Here is a 15,976-nt window from a genome sequence, read left to right on the forward strand (position 1 = left end):
TACTGGGGCCTCCAAAAATGTTTAACTTGAGGGGCCAGCCCAGTGGCACAGTGATGAAGTTTGCATGTTCCGCTTCCGTGGCCCAGGGTTCGCCGGTTAGGATCCTGCTTGTCAAGCCATGCTGTGGCAGGCATGCCACATATAAAACAGAGGAAGATGGGCACAGATGTTAGCTCAGGGCCAATCTTCCTCAGCAAAAAGAGGAGGATTGGCAGCAGATGTTAGCTCAGCACTAATCTTCCTCAAAAAAAAAGTTTAACTTGAACTATTGTGTGTGGGTAATTGCTTTTGTTTCCAATGTTGTTTTACTGGCCACAGCAAGTAAACATCTATTCAAATAATCAGTTAAGACTATATAGTTCTTACTATGTCCCAGTACTATTATAAGTCAAATATATATGTGACACACACTCATTTAATTCTCAAGTCAATCCCAGGAGGTGCTACTATTTTTCCCCTCATTTGACACATGGGGAAACTGAGGCATAGAGAAGTTACATCCCTTGCCACAGTTACACCGTTAGCAAGTGTTGGAACCTGGATCCGAATCACACAATCTGGTTCCAGAGTCCACATTCTTGCACAAGAATGGCTTTTCTGATATCTGGAAAATCTAAGCAACATAGGAAAACACACTTAGTTTTATCTAAAGTAAGTAAAGGAGGATGCGGCATGTGGAGGCCTATGCTCAAAGATATTTGATATATTGCTAATTCTCACATGAAGACTTACATTTTTGGTATGCTACAGACCTGAAGCCCCCCGGACAAAACGCAGCTGACGCCAGTTACAGAAGTTCCATAGTATCTCAGTTAGAATCTTACCTATAGCAAACATCGCCCTAAGAAGTATCATATGAAGGTGAAGAGCAGTTGGAATAATCAACCCAATTGCAAAAAAAACATTTGCTACATGAAAAACTAGATGATGTATCTCTCTCCAGTTTTCACAAGTGGTCCCATTGGAAGGCACAGGTGTGATACTTTCTAACTCAGGTGTAAAACCTACTGCTGTTGATTCAGTCAATGGGCTGGACTCGGTATAATTCATCTTGAAAGCTCCTGTAAAAACAAAGAAACAAAAAGACAGTCATACAAATGGTAGCTGTACCTTATCACTCCTATAGGTAGTCTATCCAAATTATTTCTGGGAACTAAATATTGGTAAATAGACTTCTCTGGTGCTTATGAATTAGACAGATCCGTGTTCAAATCTAGTTCTGTCACATATTAAATGTATCCATTTACTTATCTTTGATGATAATAATACCTCTTCTGACTTTATGATTAAATGACACAAAATATATAAAATACTTAGCATTACAGTGCACAGCTATTCCCTGACACATATATGTATCTGTATCTGTTTATATCTCTTTATATCTATATATCGGTATATAAACATACATGGTGGGAGAGAGAGAAATGAGGGAACCAACTAGTCTCAAAAACAATCACCAATGTTCATAAACCTCAGCAATAACGAAGTTGTTTAGTACGGCTTCCATTATATTCCCACTAGTGACACTGAATCCAAACACATGAAAAATAACGGGAAAAACTGATTTTTTGAATACTCTCAAAAAATTAACACCCTAATGTTTACTCTTTGAAGGCTTAGGATATTTGGGAGGCTCTAATTTTGTCCTTAATCATTACATCATACATTTATTCATTCCACACTATATATGCACATAATAAACACATTATCATCATCATTTATATATACACGAAAGATACATTTACTCCTTCTTTTACTGTGTAATTCAAATCTCTATTTTCTTTCCCACAAAAATTCTAGTTGGCAGCATCTCACAAGTTGAAAAGTAGTAAACTTGCAGATTTCCTACACGTAGGAGGGGTCATGAACATACATTTGAATATTTAATATTAAAATCTGGAGCAAATACATTTCAAAGAATATACATTTTCCACATATTTACATAAACCTTAACACAAAACAGCACTATTTCCAGACCATATTACCTGCCCTTGGTCTCTGGTGCTTAAAAAACTCTTTCTATTATTAATTATACAAATTGGGCCCTGACAAAAACTATATAGATTTACAGGATACGTGAACTGTTCTGTTTCAGGGAAAGCATTCCAAATGGGGACCCAAAATACCTTCAAATTTGGTTTAGAAATATGAATTTCTTTCCAAATAAGGTCATACAATAAACTGTACTTTTCCATTTTTTTCATCATACTAAAATAAAGGTTTTAGGGGGCAGAATAATTGGTACAGGTTTGAAAGGATGTTAACAAATAAATGTGACAGAATTCCAAATCTCTTAAAATGATAAAAAATACACACAAATTTACAACTGTGAATGAAATCAAGTCAATTAAAGGTCTCTTCCCATCCTTCTGAAATAGCTCATAAATATGAGAAATAGTTGCCTTAGATATTGATTTGCTGCAAAAAGGAAAGAACTCATAAAAAGTCAACTACTTTCCAAACGTCTGAATCAATAAAAACATAAGCCTATTGGGATGGGGGGGACATCATTATTTTAATAACTCCATTTATGAAAAATTTGCTTTCAAGGACCAAAATCAGAATTGAGTTCATAATCTCTGCAGGAGGGAGAATGATATTCAACGTCCTCTATCACTCATATGCTAATGTCAATGTCGGCTTATGTATTCGCCTTACATAAGCCAATAATACCTAACATTTCTACGGCTCTTTAGAATGAGCTTTCACTCTCATTGTCCTATTTGCTCTTCTAAACTACCCTATGTTCTCTCTGAGGCAGGGATAATGTCATATTCATCTTTGTATATCCAAGGCCTAACCTCTGTAAAGAATGCCAGGGGCAGAGGTGGAAGCTATACGGAAGGGACACAAAGGCAATGATCACTTTCAGAAATCACTTTTTCAGTCTCCCCAAACCCCAAAGTAAAGACAGGAGAGGGCCTCGCCTTCCTGAGGTTGAGCGAGCCAGGGTCTACACCACAAGCCCCAGGAGCCACATGAGCCAGGGAGAGTCCCTTCTGCTCCTTGGGTCAGCTTCTTCCTGGGAACAGGGACAGCTGGACCAGATAGTCTTTGAAACTCCCTCAAGTTTTAATAGCCTGTGGCTCTAAGACACATCTATATAGTAGGTTAATTAATACATATTTCTCCCCACACCCACCCGATTACATCTGTATTGCCAACGAATCCACTGTAGTTCAATTTCAGGCTCTTAGAAGTTCTTCAAGTGGCACTAAAAATACCAATTTCTGGTCAAGAGAAATGCTAGGAAAACTATGAGCTACTGACCCCAGAACCAGGGAAATAGTAATATGAATTTTCAAAGGGGAGGATAATCCTACAACATATTTTGATGCACCACACCTTATTAAAGAAAGAATATAGTCTATATATTTAATTTTCTGTATGCATTATGTATTGTATAATAATTAACATTATATATTCATTATATATAATTTATTAATTTGTATGTATATCTGTATTATTTATCTATATGTCTATTTTGAAATAGTCAGTTGCCTATTGTCAATAAATATCGGTCAGATCTTGTCTGTTTCAGCTTCCTTTGATCATTGCTTAATGGATTTATGTGGCTTACACTGAACTAATGCTTATATACAGAACGAATGGGTCTAATGAGGAAGGTTAGACTGGTAAATTGGTAAACGTTCAGATTAATTTTGACTAAATCAAGAGAAATTTTCTTTCTCCTATTAGTTTCTCGGAGTCTAATTCCTGAAATCACCAGTTCTGGTAAGGTCCTGTTTATCTATTGGTTTTCAAATTGGTATAAGCAGGGCTAAATGGTGAAACTAACATTAACCCTTCACCAAACTACAAAAATGAAAAAGCAATGAGCAAAAGTCGCGCTAGTAGACTTACTCAATTCATTCCGTAATTCTAACGGAACCTTTGCACATCTTCGGAACGGCAAGGGGCATTACGTTGCTAACAGTCTTTTCGCACTTATTCTTGCTTCAAAGCAAGCAGCTTCCGGGACTCGTCTGGCCAACAACCCGTTTCCCAAAGCCTCGGAAACGAGGGTGCGGGTGGGTGGCAAGGATCACGGGTTCCCCAGCCATCTGCGCTCCCCAGGGGCCCCACTCACCTCGCTCCTTCAAGAAGGAACGTCACCGTCAACTGTTCTCCTTGACCCGGAGCTCTCGGTTCACGAGGGTGTGCGGTGAGCGCCGTGCCCCACCTCGAACAGCCAGCGCCGGGAAGGGCTGAGCGACACGATGCGCCCGGCTGCGCGCTGCCTCCGCCTAGGACCCGGCGGCCCTACAGGAAGGAGGGGGAGTCGTTGTAGGTTCGGGGACCGGGAGCCCCCGGAGCGAAGCAAGGAGGGGAGAGGCCGAGCTCACCAAGGGCTGGCCCGCGGCACAGTGCGGGAACGGGCACCCGATGGAACCCGAGCGCCCGGGGACGCTGGCGCTGCCAGACCCGAATCGCGGCAGCTGGCGCCTGAGGGTCTGTGGCCGCGGCGCTCAGACCGGGGGTGAAGAGCGGCAGACAAGGACAGGGAGCCCCGCGAGGGCGGCTCCCCGCGGCCGAGGCACGGGGAACGGGCGGCCGCCGCCGGGGCCGACAAAGTTGCTCCCAGCGGAGCAGGGATCCAACTTTCGCTTCTCGATTTAGCCCCGGAAGCTCGAGGCTGCAAATAGCCGGGCGCGCGGGGGGGAGCCGGCGGCAGCTGCGCCCCCAGCTCCTTACCTGGCTTGTCCCTGGCCCCGAGCCTGGGCGGCGCCGGCTGAAGTTTGGGGCGACAGCAGCGGGGCGCGGGGCACACGGCGACTCGACGGGCGCCCGACGCGAACGCCGCGGCCGATGGGCGGGTCGGGAGGCTCCTCCGCCCGTGCAGGGTCCCCGCGCTGGCAGCGGCTTGGACTAAAATAGTCATCGCGGCGGCGGCGGCCGGGGTTGGGGCCGCACCGCGCACGCGCCCGCCACCCCGGCGCCCCCCGGCGGGCGGAGCCCCGGGCCTCGGCCAGGACTCCCCGTGGGCTCCTGCAACTCCAGCGCCGCGTCTGCACAGCCGGGATCAGTTTGAAACACCCGCTTCTTGCTGTCCTCGTTTCCTCTCTACTTCTCGATTCTGTCCTTGTTTGGGCATGAGTAGGGGGGCGGGCAGCATCTTGCGACCAGCGACGTTGGTTGATCATCCCCTGGGAGGGTAACTCGAGCAGTAGGGTGCCCGCAGGGAGAGAAATCAGGATAAGAAATGAGAACTAGAATCTTCATTCCCCCTCAGAGTCGAGCGATCCACTCGTATAACTCCTTCCTGGGACAGTTGCCCGCATCTGAGCACAAGGAGGAAGGGCCGGGAAAGCGCGCAACTCGCATCTGAGACTGGCGGCAGAGGCCGGCGGCGGAGGCTGGCGGTTTGGTCCACACGGGCCCAGGACACCGCCCTCGGGGACCCGGCGAGGGGCCGGAGCAAGCCAGCCCTGCTGCTGCCAGGGCCACGCGCGAGAGACTTTGACAGGAGCCACTGTTTTGTTTTCCAAGAAGGAGGGTACTTATCCGAACTTTGCATTCCCTTGGCGGTGCAGGGCACTCCATTGTAGGCGAAGCTCCACCCGAATTTGCCACGTGAATTTGGTTGATTTGGGACCGTAACTGGAAAACAAGATATGAAAGTATGCTCCAATCAACCTTTACTGTTTATAGAGGACAACTATTTTGGGTAAGAAATGCAGGGCAAATTAAGGAAGAATTGGCATGGGAGGAGGGGTTGGAGGACAAAAGAGGGAGGTTAGATGAGCATTCAGTTTCTACCCCAAGTGTCCCATTGTGGGATAGAATTTATGCTAATTATTAGGGTATGAGGTCGTTCATGCGTGCCGGGCATCATCTAAATATAAAAAAGACCGCAGGTACGTTATAAAGTAGAAGCTGGAGGTGCATGCACACTTGCCAAGTCTCTGCGGTGGGCAGGCAGTGCAGTATAGCGTCCAAGAACACGGGCCTTAGCACAGGACAGACTGGGTTTGAATCCTGCCTCTGCTACCAGCTAGCTGTGTGACCTTGAGAAGTTACTTACCTTTTCTGTGCCTCGGTTTCCTCTTTTGTACCATGGGGATGATGATGATGATGATGATTGCACTTGTATCTCATAGAATTGTTTTGGAGATTAAATGATTTAATACATATAAAGCCTTGGAATGGTACGTGGTACATAGCAAGTTCTATGTGTGTGAATATATATTATAAAGCTCCTTCTCGAACATGTTTGAAATTTGCTATAACTATACAAGATAGGTTTTCAAGGCTACTTCTTCAGAGTCTGTTTCTTTCTAGATGCTCTGCCAGCCTTTTGGTAGCTAGCACTAAATACATTTTAAGATGTAGCTGTGATAATAAATGGGCACAAAGATTTTGCATGGATATTCTTTGGAGGGTGGCTTATAATAATGAACACTGGACATAACCCCAATTTTAACCATAGGGGACTAAGTAAATTATAGGACATGCAAACCATCTTGTTCTAAGCGCCATCAAAAATAATTTGTAGAAAGATATTAGAGACATCATGATGTCTGCAAATTGTATAGAACAGAGGTGGGCAAACTGTGGCCCAAAGCCCCAGCCCACTGCTGCGGAGCTAAAATGGTTTTTACATTTTTTAATCGTTGAAACAAATCAAAAGAAGAATATTTCATGACATGAGGATTATATGAAATTCAAATTCAGTGGCCATAAAGTTTAATTGGAACCCAGCCATGCTCATTCCTTTACAGCTGCTTTTGTGCTACAAAGACAGCATTGAGGAGTTGCAATAGAAACCATAGGACCCTGCGAAGCCTAAAATATTTCCTGTCTGGTGCTTTCCTGAAAAAGTTTACTGACCCTACATATAGAATGTACTTTGTGCCAGGCACTGTTATAAATGGTTTAGATATATTAAGCCGTTGAGTCCTCACAATAGACCCTATGAAGAAGTAGTTACTATTCTTATCTGCATTTATAGATGGGAAACTGAGATAACAGAGAGGTCGAGAAGCCTGCTCAGGGTCACACAGCTGTGTGACCGAGGTATGAACCAGGCAGTCTAGTTCCAAAGTTTGCACTCTCATCTACTAGCTACAGTTTCTGCCACTTTCTATGTCTAGCCACACTGCCTCCCATGGTGAGATAGATGTTAAGTAGAAAAAGGCAATTTACAAGAGTGTGCCGAATATTACAAATCATCCAGGATGATAAGCACTAAAATGCTTATATTTGTTAACTCCAAGTGTTGATTTTTCTTTTTTTTTTCCTCCTTTCTTCCCTCCCTTCCTCCCTTCTTCCCTTCCTCTGCCCCTCTTCTTCTTCCAGCTCCTCCTGCCCCTCCTCCTGCTGCTGCTTCTGCAAAATTTTCTACAATGATTGTATGTTACTTTTATAAGAATTTACAAACATATTTACTGAAATAGGACAGCCCGCCTTCTGGCTTTTGCAGACTGGAAGGCCAGCTTCCAGAGGCAGGGTTAGGGAGTCAGCCGTTCCAGGACACACTCACTCCTTACCTAGCAGGATGAGATGCCCATAAGGTGTTTAGATCACGTAAAGATGGCGTACTCTTATGAAAAGAGTATCGAATACAATATCACAGGACTTGAGTCATGGCCTTTGATAGAGTTTTCTCTGAGTCTGTGTTCCATAGAAAGAGGAGACTGAACTAAATCTAAAGCCCTGATTATAACCCATCTGAGGACTAAAAGGTAATTTTATATTTAAACTTCTTATCACTGATATGTGAATACCAGCTCTATAAAATTGAAAATAAGAATTTTAGGCACAAAAACTCAGATTTTGGAGTGCCTTATGCTCCCTGGCCTCCTCCTGCTGGTCGTGGAAAGATCAGATTGAAAGATTCTGAGCACTATTTGAAAACTAACAGGATGCAAGGAGGCAACTTGCGCGGAAGTATAGAAAGAAAAGGATATGAGGCATAAATAGCAAAATATAGGGTAGCCGGTCTCCTCTGTGAAAACTCTGGCTAGTACAGCTTAGATTGACATAAACAGTTATTTCTGCCTTTATTTCTCTGTGGGTATCCTAGTCTGCTTTTACTATTTGGACAAAACCTTGTTGAGATTTCAAAATTCAGATAGAGTCAGTTTTGTGAAAATAAGCCCTGAGAGAGTCACTAGTTTTAAAAGTACATTTATAATGTTAAGTAGCATTCTCTTCCTTCTCTATGTCTCCCCATGGTTTACATCCGTGTAGATGATGTACTTTCTTTCTACTGTTAATCTTAATTGCATGGAGACCATAGCATCTTCTGATATGGTCTCATAGCAGACAGTTCTCATCAAACATGGGTTATTAAACAGTGATTTAATTAGATTCTTTCTGTGTCCAAGTTCCTCTTGTTAAATGTTACATTAACTTTTTCATTGACCAGTTTGACAACCAACCTCATTGACTGTTTTTAAATTTCTTTTCATTTTTTAAAAAAAAATTAATAGACTTTGTTTTGTTAGAGCAGTTTTAGGTTTATGAATGATTAAGCAGATAGTATAGAAAGTTCCTATGTGCCCCCTTTCTCCCCTACTCACAGTTTCCCTTATTATTAACACTTTGTATTGGTGTGAAACGTTTGTCACAATTGGAGAACAAATATTGATACATTATTATTATTATTAGGAAATCGACAAAGTATTTTTTTTCATTATTAGTATAGCAGTCTTTAAAGTGTGGTCCCTTGTCAGCATTAACTGGGAATTCATTAGAAATGCAAATTCCTCCCGCACCCCTCCACCTCACCCCCAGCACCTACCTCACTGCCTTAGAAACTCTGGGGGTGGGAGTGGAGCAACTCCCAATGATCTGGATCTTTTTTAAAAATTATTTTATTAGTGTCATATTGGCTTACAACATTGTATAAATTTCAGGTGTACATCACTATATTTTGGTTTCTGTATAGACAGCATCATTCTCACCACCAACAGTCCGGTTTTTATCCATCACCATACATGTGTACCCCTTTACCCCTTTCATCCTCTCCCCACCTGCTTCTCCTCTAGTAACCACTAATCTGTTCTCCTTATCAGTGTGTATGTTTGTTTATCTTCCACATGAGTGAAATCATACGGTATTTGTCTTTCTCTGTCTGACTTATTTCACTCAACATAATACCCTCAAGGTCCATCCATGTTCTTAAGTGGCACAATTTTGTCTTTTTTTTATGGTTGAATAGTATTTCATTGTATATATGTACCACGTCTTCTTTATCCATTCATCCGTTGATGGGCACTTGGATTGTTTCCAAGTCTTGGCTATTGTGAATAATGCTGTAATGAACATAGGGGTGTATATATTTTTTTGAATTATTGATTTCATGTTTTTTGGATAAATACCCAGTAGTGAAATAGCTGGCTCATATGGCTTTTCTATTTTTAATTATTTGAGAAATCTCCATACTGTTTTCCATAGTGGCTGCACCAGTTTGCATTCCCACCAGCAGTGTATGAGGGTTCCCTTGTCTCTACATCCTCTCCAACACTTGTTATTTCTTCTTTAATTTTTCTTTTCAAAGACTGGCACCTGGGCTAGCAACTATTGCCAATCTTTTTTTTTTTTTTTCCTGCCTTATCTCCCCAAACCCCCCCCCCCCCGTACACAGTTGTATATCTTAGTTGCATGTCCTTCTAGTTGTGGGATGTGGGACGACGTCTCAACGTGGCCTGACGAGCGGTACCATGTCTGCGCCCAGGATCCGAACCCTGGGCCGCCGCAGCGGAGCGCGAGAACTTAACCAGTCGGCCACGGAGCCGGCCCCATGTTATTTCTTGTCTTATTAATTACAGACATTCTGATGGGTGTGAGGTGCTATCTCATTGTAATTTTGATTTGCATTTCCCTAATAATTAGTGATGCTGAACATCTTTTCCTGTGCCTGTTGGCCATCTGTATATCTTCTTTGGAAAAATGTCTGTTTATATCCTCTGCCCATTTTTCATCAGGTTTGTTTGTTTGTTTTTAGTCTACATTTATTTGTTTATTTATTTTTAAGATTTTATTTTATTTTTTATTTTTCCTTCTTCTCCCCAAAGCCCCCCAGTACATAGTTGTGTATTTTAATTGTGGGTCCTTCTAGTTGTGGCAGGTGGGATGCTGCCTCAGCATGGCTTGATGAGCTGTTCTGGGTCCGCGTCCAGGATCCAAACCAGTGAAACCCTGGGCCCCTGAAGCGGAGTGTGTGAACTTAACCACTCAGCCATGGGGCTGGCCCCTCAGATTGTTTGGTTTTTGTTGTTGACTTGTATGAGTTCTTTATATATTTTGGAGATTAACCCCTTGTTGGAAATATGATTTGCAAATATTTTTCTCCCAGTTGGTGGGTTGTTATTAACAAAAGTTTACATTAGGGTTCATCTTTGTGTGTACTGTCCTGTGGGTTTTGCCAAATATATAATGTCATGTATTCATCTGTGAATAATAAATATCTGTTTGCTCTCTTCTCCTGGTTTCTGACATAGAACTCTGAAAACCCTTATAATTTCCTGGGTGTTAGTGGTGTTTGGAGCATCTTTTCTTCTAATATTAAGTCTTTGACCCCCAATTCTGACAGTGATCCTGAAACCTGCATAATTTCCTGAGTGATAGGAGCATCTTACCCAGAGCTCCTAAATTCCCTGGAATTTCCTGGGTGATAGGAGGGAGGGTTTTTTGTTCTAATGAGATGACTCTGGGTGGGCTCCTGAATAGCTTCTGGATGGGGCCTGGTCACCAAAAAGACCCAGCCATGATTAGAAACTTGGAACTTTCAGCCCCACCACCCTCCATTATCTGGGGAGAGGAGAGAGGCTGGAGACTGTGTTAATAACCGATCATGCCTATGTGATGAAGCCTTCACAAAAATCCCTAAACTGAGGGATTCACAGAACTTCCAGGTTGGTGAACACATCCACATGGTGGGAGGATGGCATATTCCAACTCCACAGGAACCTACTGGACCTTGCCCTGTGTACCTCTTCATCCAGCTATTCATTTGTATCTTTTATTATATCCTTTATGATAGACCAGGAAATGTAGTTTCCCTGAGTTCTGTGAGTTGTTACAGCAAATTATCAAACCTGAGGGCAAGGTCATGGGAACCCTGATGTATAGCCAAGTTGGACGGAAGTGTGAACCTGGGGGCTCACTGCTTGTGATTGGTGTCTGAAGTGGAGGGCAGTCTTGGGGAACTGAGCGCTTAGCCTGTGGAGTCTGCACTAACTCTGGATGGTAGCGTCAGAATTGACTTGTAGGACACCCATTGGTGTCTCCCGTTGGAGAATTGGTTGGTATGGGAAAACTCCCAACGCATTTGGTGTCTGAAGTGTTGTGAGTAGAGGAAATAGAGTTTTCCTTTAGTAATGTCATGTACCCACCATTAAGTATCAGATAGAATAGTTTCACTGCCCTAAACATCCTCCACCTAGACATCTCTCTCCTTCCTCCCCTCCTTAATCCCTGGCAACCACTGATTTTTTTTTTTTTGCTATCTCCATAGTTTTGTCTTTTCCAAAATGTCATATAGTTGGCATCATATAGACTATTGACTTTTCAGACTGCCTTCTTTCACCACACAAGGTTCCTCCACGTCTTTTCATGTTTTGATAGCTTTTTTTTTTTTTCTGCCCTGAGCTAACATCTGCCGCCAATCCTCCTCTTTTTGCTGAGGAAGATTGGTCCTGAGCTAACATTCATGCCCATCTTCCTCTATTTTATATGTGGTGCGCCTGCCACAGCATGGCTTGACAAGTGGTGCGTACCTCCGCGCTGGGACCCAAACCAGCAAACCCTGGGCCGATGAAGCGAAATGTGAGAACTTAACCGAGGCACCACTGGGCTGGCCCCATGATAGCTCATTTTTCTAATCACTGAATAATATTCCATATTATGGATGTACGACAGTTTGTTTATCCATTCATCATTTTAAGAACATCTTGGTTTCTTCTAGTTTTTGGCAATTATGAATAAAGCTGCTATAAACATTTGTGTGCAGGTTTTTGTGTGGACGTATTTTCACCTCATTTGGGTGAATACCAAGGAACGTGATTGCTAGATTATGTGGGAAGACTATGTCAGCTTTGTAATAAGCTGCCAAACTGTCTTCCAAAGTGGCTGTACCATTTTCCAGTTCCACGAGCACTGAATGAGAGTTCTTCTTGCTCTACATTCTTGCTAGCATTTGGTATTGCCAGTTTTTTGGATTTTAGCCATTCTAATAGGTGTGTTCTTTGCTTTTTAAACTGACTCAGTTGGTTAATTTGTTCAGAATAACCCAAGAGGTTATGCACTGAATAGGTGTTTTATCTCTTAGCTAAATGAAAAACAGGAAGCAGTATCTCAAAGCACAGGGGGGTAATCTTTCATATTATTGTTGCATCCCAAGGAGCATAGTCGTAAAAATGGTTAAAACAATGTCTAAACATTTCTAATACGAAATTCAGGGGGAGGCTCCCTAAAAATGTTGGATTGCATTTGGTTCACCGAACAATGAGCCAAAGGGTTCAACTCTTAAACGAAACACGATTAAAGTTCAAAAGAGTGACCCAGAACTTTAAGAGGACGGTGAATTATGAAGGTGGTCAAAAGAGTGGGGGTTTGGAATTAGCTTGATTTGAACCATGGTTTTACATCTAATAAGCTGAGTGGATTCAAATAATTTATTAAGCTTTTCTGAGCCTCAATTAGTTGTCTGTAAAACCAGTAAAATAATTCTTAGTTGACAGGATTATTTTGATCTTTAGAGACTGTTTTTAAAAATGCCTGGCATCCAGCTTTTAGTGGCTTAATTGTACATCTCTTCTATTCTCCTTATAGTGCTGTGCACATGGTACACAATCAACAAAATTATTAGAATTTCAATCATCAAAATTCCCTAGTTTGGGGCCGGCTCGGTGGTGCAGTGGTTAAGTTTGCATATTCAGCTTCGGCAGCCCAAGGTTTGCAGGTTCGGATCCTGGGTGTGGACCTATGCACTGCTTGTCAAACCATGCTGTGGTAGGTGTCCCACATATAAAGTACAGGAAGATGGGCACGGATGTTAGCTCAGGGCCAGTCTTCCTCAGCAAAAAGAGGAGGATTGGCAGCAGATGTTAACTCAGTGCTAATCTTCCTAAAAAAGAAAAAATTTCCTAGTTTGATGAAACAGTTAAAATATCCTATGAACACGTGAACTAGCTAAGATGTAGTTTCATTTCCTTGTATTTGCCTGTTTTAAATAGATGGAACATAGCATACACAAGACTGATATTTTAAACAAAGTTTGTAAATTGCAAGAGTTTGGCGAATGCAAAAATTTCCAGTGGTTTGGGATTTCCTTGGAGTAGCCAGAAATGAGATATTGGCTTCAAAAGCAAACTCATAAAATTTGCAACAAGATGGATTCTAGAAACCGGGGACTTGGCAGAGCTAAGTTACAGTAATTCACCATCTTGGGCTTGGCGGAAATGTGCATACAGTGACTGTAATGTCAAAGAACCGAGGCCTGATAGTTCCTCTGTCTGTTCCTCCTCACGTAGCTTTCCGTCTAAAACAGAAGAGTTGCATTTGTGAATTATTTGTTTTAAATATTAGCAATAACAAACAAAGGCCATCAGTGAAGCATTTAATAGGGTTTCCTAATCTTTTAGGAAGTTATTTCAAAGAGAAGAAATTTATTATAAGTCAAGTAAGCATAATGGAATCACATTTTAAGAATGTGTATATGAAAAGCGGATCAGAGAATTAGCCGTGAATTTACAATCAATTCCCAAAGAAGCCTCAAAGCTGAAGCCCATGGGGCCAGCCCAGTGGCATAAGTGGTTAAGTTTGCATGTTCCACTTCAGTGGTCTGGAGTTTGCCAGTTCGGATCCCAGCGTTGACCTATGCACCGTTCATCAAGCCATGCTGTGGCAGGTGTCCCACATATAAAATAGAGGAAGATGGGAACGGATATTAGCTCAGGGTCAATCTTCCTCAGCAAAAAGAGGATTGGTGGTGGATGGTAGCTCAGTGGTAATCTTCCTCACCAAAAAAAAAAAAAAAAAAAAAAAGCTGGAGCCCAGGTTGGATCCTCAAAACAGAACTGGATCCCAGGCCCATGGAGATACCCCCAGAAGAGCAGGTACAAAAGTCTGTCACCAACCACTGTGATGACCTCTCTTGTGTTTTGTTCTTTCCCTTTGGGGAATTTCTAGAAATTCACAGACCCTTGACACCTCTCTGTGAATCCCAAGTTAAGCACCTCTACTTTTAGAGAGGAGAAATGCAACAATCCTGAGGATGACACTTTTAAAGGTACTGTTTTTTTAGTGTGTAAATACCTTCTTTATATGAGATATTTGGTGGTTAGAAAGGAAAAGTTGTTAATGATAGAAAAATAACTTTCAGCAATTCTTAGTAACGTAATTTGATGGTATAGATGAGATTTTGATTGAAAGTGAAGCCATGGAATGACTTTTAATCTATATCTGGTAAAAGCAGATAAAAACACTTTCAATCATAGATTTTCTACTGAGTAATATCATTCTGTTACGTAATTAATTCTCAAAAAGGGCTGATTTTGGAGGCCAATATGAGGCCTGATCATAGCCCACCCGGTAATTGATATCAGCTAGAAACAAAAACCCCAAGCAACACATTATAAAGAGGGAATAATAAAATAACGTTGGGAATAATGACAGTGCCATCCGGTACTAGTTGATGTGCAAAAGCACTCAGAGTTCCCAGGAGAAAAGAATTATTTAAATGCAAATTTTTATTATTACTACTACGTAAATTGTTGTAATAAATTCATGAAAATAAGACACCTCACTAGCTTAATGCATATATAAAACCTAATAAAATATTTATGAGCCCACACCAGCAGTTTTATCATTTGGCATAAAAAATGGTAAACAAGATGAAACACTTCTTTAGTCCAAGATCAAACATACTTGATACAATTTAGAACCACACAAAATGATTACGATGATATTTGGTTTGAAAACTACAGAGACCCTCACACATTTTCATAGGAGAAAAAAGATCGTGCTTTGAAAAGATATACATTTTACAGTCATTAGTCTCTTTATATGAGAAGACTGGAATTACCGTGGGCGGTGCATTTTCTGACAGAACGCTGTTTTGGTTTACATGCCATAAACAAAACTATCCTTATACAGTTTTACTGCATACCACAACTTAGGGATTTCTTAATACTTTTTACATCAACTACAGCACTTTAAGTTATCTGAAGAGAAGTGTAATAAATATATTATAAGTTCAGAAAATGGCATCTAAAAGCAACAGAGCATTCCAACGTGAGTCAGGAAATCTTGGAGATGATTTCATGACTGTTTATTGAATAAATAAAACTGTTAATACCTAGAAAATTGATGATGAGTAGGAAAAAAATCTAGTAGAAAATATTACTATTAATAACCGTTATAAGATGCCATATGATGAAATCATTAAAAATGCCTTGGCATATAATACTTACATTATTAATGATTAATATTTTGGCATGTGAATCCCACATGTTTTAAAGTGATATTACAGAAATGGGATTCCCCTGGAGCATTAATTCTATCTCTATTATGGCCTTTATCACTTGCTACCTTTTATATATTTATGTGCAAGTCATATTTCTCCTTCTAGGTTGTAAGTTTCTGGAGGGTAGGAAGTATGTCTGATTTACCTTTCATATCTCCATGGTACCTAGCACATGACTTACGTATCTTCGGAACTCAGTAAATATTAGTTGATTGAGTAACTGAGTGCAGTTACTTTCAAGTATTATTTACTTGAGTACTTTCAAGTATTATTTACTTTCAAGTATTATTCTCCAATAGAAGAAATAGTATATATTTTTTAATTGTGTTTTACAAGTTAAATTATTATGAATGGAGAAAATAACAGGAGAAATATATATCAATATGTTAATAGAAATTGGGTTAGAATAGTGGAATTATTATCTTTTTCATTTTTCTATTCCAACTTACTTATGATATGGTCATATTTTCTTTCTAATAGAAGGAAAAATAACAAAATGAC

General features: G+C 41.2%; 1 protein-coding gene and 1 long non-coding RNA gene across 3 annotated transcripts in view; one reads left to right on the top strand and one right to left on the bottom strand.

Moving 5' to 3' along the window:
- Positions 1-4,871, bottom strand: part of POPDC1 (popeye domain cAMP effector 1) — a 38,416-nt gene extending 33,545 nt beyond the window's left edge. Inside the window, exons 1-3 of one of the 2 annotated variants that reach the window (XM_014859491.3) lie at positions 4,696-4,871; positions 4,091-4,263; positions 825-1,061 (exon numbers count right to left, since the gene is read on the bottom strand). In XM_014859491.3, coding sequence (XP_014714977.2) covers positions 825-1,050 — 226 coding nt within the window. In that variant the 5' untranslated portion in view covers positions 1,051-1,061; positions 4,091-4,263; positions 4,696-4,871. Of the gene's footprint in view, positions 1-824; positions 1,062-4,090; positions 4,264-4,346; positions 4,625-4,695 lie in introns of those variants that run through there. The other variant, XM_044757386.2, reaches the window with a different exon arrangement.
- Positions 4,872-5,015: 144 nt separating this feature from the next.
- Positions 5,016-8,316, top strand: LOC139041839 (uncharacterized). The gene is made up of 2 exons (XR_011497835.1): positions 5,016-5,668; positions 7,300-8,316. It is a non-coding gene; the product is annotated as an uncharacterized lncRNA (long non-coding RNA).
- Positions 8,317-15,976: the final 7,660 nt, after the last annotated feature.

Source organism: Equus asinus, chromosome 24 (assembly GCF_041296235.1).
Source record: "Equus asinus isolate D_3611 breed Donkey chromosome 24, EquAss-T2T_v2, whole genome shotgun sequence".
Taxonomy (NCBI): Eukaryota; Metazoa; Chordata; class Mammalia; order Perissodactyla; family Equidae; genus Equus; species Equus asinus.